At 35.2% G+C, this 11,834-nt stretch overlaps 1 protein-coding gene across 1 annotated transcript; it reads right to left on the reverse strand.

Moving 5' to 3' along the window:
* Window positions 1–483: 483 nt before the first annotated feature.
* On the reverse strand, window positions 484–8,522 carry ABCD2 (ABC transporter family protein). Its single transcript, XM_039044427.2, has 10 exons — window positions 7,964–8,522; window positions 7,678–7,879; window positions 7,493–7,560; window positions 6,386–6,712; window positions 6,128–6,292; window positions 5,470–5,698; window positions 3,005–3,243; window positions 2,589–2,907; window positions 1,759–2,030; window positions 484–709 (listed from the first exon to the last, which is right to left on the reverse strand). Exons 1-10 carry the CDS (start codon window positions 8,447–8,449, stop codon window positions 527–529), a joined length of 2,490 nt encoding a protein of 829 aa, XP_038900355.1. The 5' UTR covers window positions 8,450–8,522; the 3' UTR covers window positions 484–526.
* Between the last annotated feature and the right edge of the window lie 3,312 nt (window positions 8,523–11,834).

Consider the following 11,834-nt stretch of genomic DNA (forward strand, 5'->3'; position numbering starts at 1 on the left):
ATTTTTTTAATAAAAAATGAAGCTATAAGCACTACTTATTTTGTTTTGTTGTCTACATTTTAAGAATGTTCTAAAATTTAAATAAAAAATTTGAAAATAGTATTTTCTTTTAAAGAATTAAGCAAAGAATTCACACATTTACACAGAAAAATATAAAAACCATGATCAAGAAATTGAAAAAAAAACACAATTTTAAAAAATCAAATAGTTACCAATCAAAACCTAAATGTTCAAAGAGAAAATAGACCTAATTTTCAAATTTTAGAGACTAAAATTTGTAATTTAACCCTCCAAAATTATCTAAGATAATCCACCATTATGCAAATTCAATAAGAAAAGACAACGAAATGGTTGGAAACCTCACCTACATTACTGTTGGTAACTTTCTGATAATCTTTACCCGTCAATTTCAGGCGATATCCCATCGTTAAGATCCTTCATAGAATATATTCTCCTCTGCAAACGACTAATGAAAAAAGAAAATGGAGGATTAGAAATACTAAATTATAGGCAGAAGTATTGTATTTTACTGCTTTGATAATTCGTACAAATCATCCCGAATAATGGGTTCAATGTTCCAATTGCGTTGATTGGCATCGGACATCTTGGATATATGCAAAATACTGTTGTGGTGATTACGTAAAGTTCGTCGATGGCCAATGCTGATATATGTTATTCCGGCACCTGCAATTTGCTTGTATAAACGTGCCTGAAGAAGCAGAAACAAGACAAAAGTCGCATTATAAACAATTCACCGACCCTGAATTGAAGAAACAAAAAGTTCACACGATGAAAATAAAAACGGATAGTCACGAAACTTTTAAGTTTGTGTCAAAAAGCCACCAGACTTCAACAAGTATTTAATCGGTTTCCGAACTTTCAAGTTTATATGTAATAAGTCCCGGTCTCCCAAAAGTTAAAAAATATCTAAGTTCTTAAACTTTCTATGGTCTGCATAATAAGTATTTGATTAAGAATCATGTGTATTAGTACCTTAAACTTTCAATTTCATGCATGGTAGGTACAAGTTTAAGAATCTATTAGACACTTTTTTTAAGATCTATTGACGATCTATTAGACAATTTTACTTAGAGACTAAATAGACCCAAGTTGGAAAGTTCATAGACTAAACTTGTAATTTAACTAAATAAAAACAAGCAATAAGCAAGACATGAGTGGTTAGATGTAATGCACGATAACAGTTACTTACCCAAGAAAACTCTACTGCTAGCTTTGATGATTGCTCAATATGACAAGGTTCTTGTTAAATGTGTCGAATTGGAGGCTTAGTGGTCTAAAGCTAGCAGATTATAATCAAAAGGAAATTTTCATTTCACGTGTTCGTTCTAGACTATATGCTAGGACATCGAAGGATCCAGATAATTGTATTCGTATGAATTTCTACAATTATTAATGTGGAAGTAAATAGTTAATAATGGATATAATGAGAAAGGTGAATATAAGCTAGCTTGACACCCATAGTTTGGTTATGATCATGGACCTTAAAATTGTAATACAGTTCAAATGAGACGGCATAAAATTTAGAATGAAGGTTATATATGTCATTTACTTCTCTTATCATTTTTCCTTTTTATCAAACAGTTGTTAGATGCACGCACAAGCTTCATCTAAAAAGCAGGGGCACATGTTCCAAATGAGTACTTTTACCAGAACACATAACAAAGAGAGAAAAAAAAAATGTCAAGCTATAACACATAACATCATGATCAAACTCTAGCTGAATTTTCACAGGAGTACCTCATTTGCTTCGTCTAACGCACTTGTAGACTCATCCAGCAGGACTAACTTTGGTCTTGAAAGTAATAGACGTGCAAAAGCAATACGTTGTTGCTCACCGAGAGAAAGAACACTGGACCATTCACAAGTTGTATCCAGACTACTGAAACGAGTCAATAGGTAGCCAAGACCCACTTTATCCAGAACCTGGATTAGGTCATCCGTTGTTGGCTTATCAGGATTTTCACCAACATTGTTGATATTCGACGCACCTGTCAAAAAGGAAGGGAACACTGCAAGCCAAAAACAGTCATTCTGACTTGGTAGACCTCATGACAAATTGATTTACTCTGAATTATATAATCTATTGTACAAAATAGATATGTGTATTTATATGACGTGCACGAAGAAAATAAATACTATTTCAATTACAAATAAACATAGTAGTCAGTCCTAGCAACCTTATGTTTTAGTTAGTAATACGGGCAGGTACTGAGCAGATACTGCTAGTGCTAGTTGTGTTATGGAATTGAACAAAGAGAATGACGTTTCCTTCTATAGAACTTTAACAAAACATTTCAACTTTCCAGAAATGTCATCACATAAATGACTGTTAGACATGGCTAGACATTACAGACAAATAATGCCACTAAGTTGATAAAAGTTTCTAATTATTTAAATAAGAAAAGAACAAGAGACATGCTTTCCCACATTGTTAGTTTTCAGAACCATATCCACAAGAATGCAATCCAGAAAAGTAATCTTTTTTTGTAAGAGGAACATAATTATACTTGTCGTAAATGACTGTGAGACTGATGATATTCACAATAACAATCAAGCGGTTGACTTACCATTTGGTTCAGCATGACCTGCTGATGTGACAGAACCTTCAGCCCATGTAGGATAAAGCAGCTGCTGACGTAGTGTACCCAGAACCATGTATGGTCTTTGAGGAAGGAAAAATATCCCTTGATAATTCTTGTTGAGTGGTCTACTATTTTCTTTGGATACATCTTCTCCTATATGTGCTTCGGTTTGCACTCCATTTTGAGAAACTAACTTCTCGGGATAGTCTCTTATATAAAATGTGATTTCTCCCTTTCCAACATTCCAAAGACCTGCCAAAACTCTTAACAAAGAGGTTTTCCCACATCCACTAGGTCCCATTACCTGTGAAAGTAGTTCCATGCTCATGAATTTCCAGTTGACCATGGGTTTAAGCTCATACAACGTAATGTCAAAATATAAAGGCAATAGATTCACAAACCAGCAAATGCTCCTTTTCTTTAACTATTAACGCCAAGTCTCTCACCAAAGTAGCTCCATTTGGTGCCTTTAAAGTCATATTTTCTATCTCCAATAATTTTGGACGTTTGTCTAGGGCCATGGACCCATTTGATTCCAGTAGAGGTGAACATTCCACATGGGAGTACATGAGATGTATCTCTTCTGAGGTGTTAGAGAGAACATTAGGGGCACTGCCATCCAAGAGGTCATCAAATTCACCTGCATATGTTTGAGGATCAAAACTTAACATATTTTCTAATCTACAAATTAAGATTAGACATGATTTTGGATGGAAAAGCAAATCATACAGTGGCATAAATGACTGGTGTGTAGAACAACGTAAGATAAAGAACTGAAAAAGTTCGGCAAGGTTTTAAAGGACTAGACTTTGGACGTTCTGATAATTACTTATAACTCCGTATTATGGAACAATTTTGTTTTTTTGAGTTCAAGTTCAGCAATATGCATGGTGGGAGAAACAAACCTTAGATCTCTTGGTCGAGAGTACATATTTTATGCTAGTTAAGATATACTCGTGTTGACCGGTATTATGCAACTATTTAATATAACGGAACATAATGACTCAGTACTAGTCATATGTATATTTTTTAGAGTAAATATCCTTGAACTTTGGGTGTTGTATCAATTTAAACCCTAAACTAATAATTGTATCAATTTTAACCTGAACTTTGGGAATTGTATCAATTTAAACCCTAAACTAATAATTGTATCAATTTAAATATTGAACTTTTATAAGTGTATCAATTTAAACCTTGAACTTTCATAATTGTATCAACTTAAACCCTCTATTATGTTTTATTTGGATACACTTATGAATGTTTAGGGTTTAAATTGGTATATTTATGAAAGTTCAGGGTTTAAATTGATACACTTAAGAAAGTTCATGGTTTAAATTGATATAATTATTAGTTTGGGGTTCAAATTGATATAAATCCCACCGTTTGGAGTTTAAATTGATACAACCCCCAAAGTTTAAGGTTTAAATCGATACAATTCTTAGTTTAAGGTTTAAATTAATATAACCCCCAAAGTTTAAGGATATAAATTGATATTTACCCTATATTTTAATAAGAAACCAAACTTTCAGTGAGAGAAATGAAAGAATATACAAGGGAGTAGATAAAAACAGCCCAATGGAAGGTGGCCAACAGAATACAAAAATAGCCTCATATCCAAAAGAATGAAGCCTAGCTAAAAAAAGAGAGAAAACTCTCTTAGTCACAAACCCAACACCAAGGCACTAACATTTTAACCTAATCTAACTCCCATAACTCCTCAAGTCTCTCACTCTCACAATACAAGGAGGAAAAAAAACAGAAAAAGAAAAGGAGAGAGGGAGAGAGAACCCCTGGATATGGTCTAGGTCCTCAGACACACCTATGCAATAAGAACACCACCGAGACCCCAAAATTTGGGAGGAATGTCTTACACATGGTTTAAACTTTAAAGTATTGTCTTTCCCAAGTAAGACTTCCAAGGCAAAAATTTTAACCCTTTTGGAGATCTAGCCTTCCTGAACAAGAGGTACCAAGAGGAAGCGAGGTATCAATACCCAACCCTCGGACCCAAAGGCCTTACAGCAATTTCCCAACTAATCAGATGCAACCCTCCTTCATCGACCCCCTTCGACAAAAAATCTCTCATGACCCTCCCAAGGTTCATACTTATTGGAACAAAAATCCATAAAAGGGAGAGAATAAAAAGGAGAGGAAGTAAGGTGGGATCCCAAATAAATTAGTTTGAATAAGAGTAGGTCTTCCTCCTTTTAAAAAGAAAGCCTTTTTCCAGCAGGCAAGATGCTTCAGGACCTTTTAGATAATAGGAGACCAGAAAGAGACACCCCGTAGGTCATGACCAAGAGGAGGCCCTACATAGAAAGAAGGCAATACATTCCCCCTCACAACCCACAAAAACTGCCTTGGTATTCAACTTGGTGGGATCACAATTAATGCCAATGACGGAGCTCTTGACGTGGCTTTAGAGAAGGAGAGCAACATGAGTTGGATACACCATCAAACAATTCAAACCAATTCAATGTTGAACAAACGTTCAGATACAAGTATTCAATACAATAGGTTAAGAATGGACACTAAATCTTGCATGTCAAATAAGTAAGAGAGAATTTAAAAAGTTGTATACTATACGAGTGTAGTAGTACCAAAGTGGTGAAAAAAGGGTGAAAGTAATTTTGGCAGGACTCAAACAAACACGGATAGATAGTCACAAATAAATACTCTGTTATACTCCTAAAATTTACATGAATCACACATGAACGAAGTTCTCCCAGATATCACATAGATCTATATCTAAGCCTGTATGCTACTATTTTGTCCATAAGAGGACCGATCAGCAAACTTCCCCTTTCAGAATCTTGTCTTAAAGGAATATAATCATGCAAGAAATAGAGGAGGTTGAACACGATACCTAGGCGATCAATAATTGCTGAAAAAGCACTGATGGCCTGAAACTGATATACAACGAGGGAAAAATCCCCAAGGATGTGATTGAAAGCAGATACTGATTGATTAATAACACCGAACTCAATTTTTCCTGAAAAGTACATCGGGGCAACAACAGCAGCTGGAAGAATCTGAATGAGGTAGCGATAGCCATTGGTAAAGAACTCAAGGTTTCTGGATGCTACTAGTAATTTCTGTGAAGCAGCATATTCAAAGAATATGGTAAGAACCCACAGAGGTGAAGAAACACAAATACGACGAAAACCAAAATATACAACCTTGGAATACTAACTACTGTATAATGGACGTTCAGCTTTGACACAGATTATCTCATATCAAAACTAAAGGCCCAAGGCTTGAAATGTCTAAACTTATGTGACTGGAGCGAAGAGAAAAGATACTTGAGATATACTTATGACTTGGAAGAGGATGTTGAGATCCAACGTAATAACTATGCATGTAACCCTAAATTTTAATAGAGATAACACCATAGATATGCATATACTTTTCATTCTGACAAAATGATAATAAGGTACTAGGAATATAACAATAGTCATTGAAATAAATAATCACTCAACGTGAAGCTTGGAATATAGACAGACCCAGCATATTAAGATACTTACAGTTAAATTCTCAACAGCACTTCTAAAACGTTGCAGAATAAGCTGCATCTCATTCTCTTCACCACCATAGAAAGCAATTGATTCAGCATTTTCACGAATGCGGACAAGTCCATAGCGAAAATCTGCTTCTTTCTTTTCTTGCAAGAAGTTTAGATTAACCAAACCCTGCATAAATGCACATTAAAATTTATAACAGACTAGCTCCCCAAAGTTTCAATCAAAAGAAATAATGGTTATAGATTAGCCAGGGAATATCACCTTTCCGAGGAAAACACTAATCGCCGTTCCTCCAATCGAATATAAAAGAAGAACAACAAACAACGGTGGATAGATACCATATAAGATGTTACTAAATGAAATTAAATCCACTGTAGAATTGAAAAGTGCCAAAGAAAATGAAAGAGCTGTCCCTGTGAAAGAACTGAGATCATCAACAATCCGCTGGTCTGGATTATCAATAATGGATTGTGATTGAATTTTATAGAAAGACTGGTCCTTTAGATAACGTTCCATGTAATGCTTTGTCATCCATGACCTCCATCTGAGGGAAAGCATGTCCTTTGCATAATCTCTCAATACAAAAACCTGTAGAGCAGTGAATTTGGGCCAGGTAATACAGATAAAATGTTTAAAGTTAAATTAACTGTAAGAAGAGTTATGTAAAGAAATTATTGGATAGACAACAAATACTGATAAAATTCATTTGATTAGTTCATAAAATTGAAAGCAGCATTTTCAAGTGCTTTTCTTTTCTTTTTACAAATGTATCTGATTGAAAAATGAAGCCAACTTTTTTCTTCAGGTATGAAGACAATGTTAAATGAGTGGACGAAATGCTCTACTCTCCTTTCAGTGATAAGGGGTTTTAGAGAGTTTGTTTTTGGTTAAAATGCATTTGGCTATAGAATGATGCATTTTGGTTAAATGTATCTGATTGAAAAATGATGCTTGTACTTGTTTGCTTAAATTAGAAGTTTAGTTTCAAGACTCAAATGTTTCTAATAAGTCCTTGTACTTCCAATTATGTGTCTTCTAACTCTCCAAAACTTCCACTTTAGGTTAACGAATTTTGAGTCTAATAATTTAGGGACACAAAACTGAAAGTTCCAAAACTAAATTTGTGATTTAATCTACTTCTTTATGTAACAATTTAGTGCATATACTTCCAGGAAAATGCAAGGATTGAGCCTTTGATGTCAACGTTCTTACTGTAAAGATCAGATGAATATGCAAATAATTAAATTACTTTCAATGTCGACTTCATTCACTTGTTCATATTTCCTTTGTTTTTAAATGTTGAAAAACAGAGTGGACTAGTAGAACAGTACCTAAGCGAAAGTGAGGGGAGTAGACCAGTGTGCTCACCGGAATACCTCCAGCAAAGGCACCTAGGTAGTAGAGGAGTTGCTTAGTAAACTGTTCTTGGTCCTTGTCTGTTCGCGATACCCGTTAAGGAGATGAAAATGCGAATATGAAAGTAACTAGGTTAATTAATGGGACAAGCATTTGCATATATCGATTGGAAGAAAGAAAAGGAACCGAAAAATTACTAGCAAGAGCGTTGTAGAAGTCACGGCCAAGGAAACTGAAGCCAACGCTGATGCCGGTGGTGCCCAAGGACAGAGCGAAGACAGCAGCCAGCTGCCATCGAGCTTGCACTTTATCATCCGAGAACCAATAAGGTGCGGCAACTTTCCAAAACCTCTTCAGAAGCACTTTCAGATCAGGTCCAGGCCTCTGAGCTTCCTCATTCTTCATCATCCAGAATCAAATTCACAATCATTTTCCACAAGCAATTATTAGAAAGAACTTAAACAACACAAGAACAAAACTGACCTTATCTGGCCCTGAACCTGGAGTTGGAATATCCGGCGGCTGAGTCGAGGCGGACAAGTCGGAGGCACTTGCAGAAGACCTAACATTAATAAAACGATTCCTAGATTTCCTTCTAGCTAGACTTCCGCCGCTAGAACCGACCATGACCGCATCCGTCGGAAGTAACATTCTAGAAACACGAACATGGAACCGGCCGTGACCGCAGCCATCGCCGTAATCATGAAGCTGAAGTTTCCGCCGGTGATACTTATGCGCGTGATTATCGGTAACTGTAGAGGAAACCGTGAAAACAGAGGAAGCTTGTGAGTGTAGTATCATCTTTTCTCTAAGTGGAAATCGAAAATCTTTACGGCTATTCCATGAATTGGTTGATTTAAGGGAAATTGAGAAGAAAAGCAGAGAAAATTGCGAAGAGAATGTCGTCGTCGTCCATTGCAGCACGTCAAGTGAAATGGATGATGGTTCACCTTTGCAGTTTGAGATCATAATAACGCCACGGCTACCATATTTTGCAGATAAAATACATTTTCCCTCCCTTATTCCATAAATTCCTGGCCATTATTTTGTTGTTAATTGTTTCTAGGAAAAAATTAATTTTGACCGCACCTAAAAAAAAATGATAATAATACATAGAAAAAACTGAAGGTGTTAATTGTTGAGTGAACACGTGTAAAATATGGAGAGAACAGTAACACATCTGGATGTGACGTATAGCTATGGATAAGACATAAGGAAAATGTTAAAATTCTTACATTTGTGAGATCATCAATCATAAAATTACAAAAATTTCCACATATTTATTAGAAAGAAAAAACATTTTATTCATTGATATTTTATTTGACATCTAATCTTAAAATTGATAGAAATTCTATATTTGTTATTTACGAGATAACTTTTTTTATTTTAGATTTAAATATGTTTTTCATTATTGTACTTTTCTTTAAGATATATACCATATAGTTTTGATTCAAATTTTAAAAATTCTGAAACCATGCTGTAAATTTAATTATTTTAGTATAAAAAATATAGCTAAAATGAGTATAGGTCAACTGATGTCAAATATGTATGATAATCTCGAAGTCAGAAGTTCAACTCTCATCTTACACATTATCAAAAAAAAAAAAAAAAAAAAGTGACATAGTTTTGATTCAAATTTCAAAAAATCTGGAACTATATTGTAAATTTAATTCTTTTAGTACTACAAATGTAACCAAAATGAGTACAACTCAACTGATGTCAAGTATATACGATAATCTCGAAGTCAAACGTATAGATTTGAACCATTCTTAAGACTCTAAGGGGGCGTTTGACATCCCATAATTTAATATATATATATATTAGATGTGTTTTGAGTTGTTTTGTGAACATTCTCAAACCTTCCTCCTTATCACAAAATTCTCCCAATCCAAAATAAATAATAGTGGTGTTGTGGCTAATTCTTGAGAGCCTAGAAGTCACAAGCGCGACAAGTATATAGAGCAGAAGTATCATGTGCATCGAGAAGAGAAGACGTGATTGTCACGCAAATAGCTTCAGAGCACAACGTTACTAATCTTTTTACAGGGAGATTTGTACTGGGCGCACGTTATGTCCTAGTTTGCAAATATTATTGAACAAACTCATTGTGTATTTAATAAAATATATGATATTATATTCAAACTCGTTGTCTATTTAATAAAATATGTGATATTTTAGTTGTATTAACCACAAACCAATAAACTAACATCCAAGGTTATCTTTGTAACTTACACATGTATGTAGAGACATGCGGGTGGATCATGTTTAAGTGATAACCTAAATGGTTTATAGTAGAAGGATAAGGTTGGGTACCTTATCCTAGTGACACTACGAGTATAACCCGCTTTGTAGGTGTTATAATTGTTGTAAAGTGCTACAAATGATTTGATCCTAATCATTCATATATAAACATGTGAACGAGGATATTCTATACAAAGGAGTTTGTATAAGACCAGACCACAATATTAGGATTGGTGTCCTTATTCTCCAGAGTCTCATAGTTTGTAATATATGCTCATTATTATGAATAAAATAAGAGTTATTTTGTCTGGCATTAACTCATATCCAATAAACAAAACTCCATGGTTATTATATGTAAACTTAAGCATGTATATGAGATATACAAGTGAATCATGCCTTAAGTGATAACCTAAATAGGTCTGTAGTATAAAGATTAAGATAGGATACCTGATCTTCGTGACACTACGCATACGACCCGCTTTATAGAGGTTTACAAATGTTGTGAACTACTACAGATGGTAGATTCTGACCATTCATGGGGAGACATGCGAGCAGGGGTGTCCTATACAAAGAGTTTGTATAAGACCGGACCACGAGATGCTTCGTCTCTGTATATAACTTCATTGATACTGGACACTTACATCTCACCTAAACGACCATAGGTGACATGACCTCAATCCCGAGTGTTTTGGGAACTATTGCCTTTGAAGGCGGTTCTTTGATTAGTATGGGTGAAAATGGCTAGATTGCCAACTCAAAATGCTATCTTTTTGGGGACTTGTCTGATTTGGGAGCTGCGAACTCAGTTACACAAGATGGAATTCACTCCTTCCCCGAAGCAGAGGTAAGTAGATAAATTGCTCCCTTAAGGGCTGATTCTGGGGCATGAACATAGTGGCCACTACTTCTCTTTGGAAGAGATGACTCGGTCACAGTAGGACTATGACTTATGTTCATTAGAGGGATCAGTGGTACTTAAGGAGTTAGATGTAACTACAGGGGCATAACGGTTATTGGCCGAGCTATAATTACGAGCGATTTATGAAGGGTTATCGCACTATTGATTGGTTGATATGAACACATAATATATCTGTAGTAAGGAGAGTTCAACCGTCAGTTTTTAGTGGAGTGTCTGGCAGTTAACTGATGGTAGATCTCGTGACTAAAGAGTTTAGTCAGTTATTCACGTACCATTGGAGCTTCGAGCTACAGGTCCATAAGGTTCTCTTGGTAGCTCAATGGATTCAAGTTGAGGATCAGTTCTTGGTGTTGATTTGAAATATTCAAATTGACAAGAGGTAATTCGATTATATATGATATGATCGGTATGATGTATGAGATACATCTGGTGGAGGATTAATATAAATGGGATTTACATTAAGTGCCATGGAATAGAAAAAGAGCTAAGGTCTATATATTTCATGAGATGAAATATTAAAAATATAGGTTATAAATATAGTATGGTAAGTTGGTTATCATTTATATTTATAATAATATTAGTTATTGGATAATTATCTCTTTTTCTCTAATAACCAAATGAGTGGGAGGTTATTGGTGGTTTTATGGTAACTGTGAGATAAAAGGAAAAATGTTTTCCTAAATTTAGTAAGATTTGCAAAAGTTGATGAATTGAGATTTTCATTCTAAAAAATTACTCACGGAAAGTTTGTCAAGTAAATAAAATTAACTAAACGACAGCTTGGAGAGAGTAGATGATTGTGAAGTGTTTCTATACGATAGACACTCGGCTGGCCGATTAGCTAAACGATCGCATAGCTTTTGTTAAATGATTGGGCATCGTCTATACAATAGACCTTGTCATCTCCCATTTGCTTAATCGTTTACACGATTGTTCTTCCTCGGTCTATGCCTCTAACCAAGTCCACACGGAGCCCACACTTCTGGATGCTCACACGATAATACTAAGGTAGCCATTGTGGTGGTGTCATACTTAACTTGACATTAATCGAGGTTATTTGGAGGCCGTTCATGGTGTTCGTGTGGAGTTTGCTGTGTTCGTGATCTTGGAGATCGTGGTGTTCGAGTTCTTTGTTGATCGTGCTGTGTTGTGGTCGTGGTGGACGACCGTTCGTGTGTTGCTGTCTTGCTATCT

This window comes from Benincasa hispida, chromosome 10 (assembly GCF_027475165.1).
Source record: "Benincasa hispida cultivar pf3 chromosome 10, pf3_genome.v1.1, whole genome shotgun sequence".
Taxonomy (NCBI): Eukaryota; Viridiplantae; Streptophyta; class Magnoliopsida; order Cucurbitales; family Cucurbitaceae; genus Benincasa; species Benincasa hispida.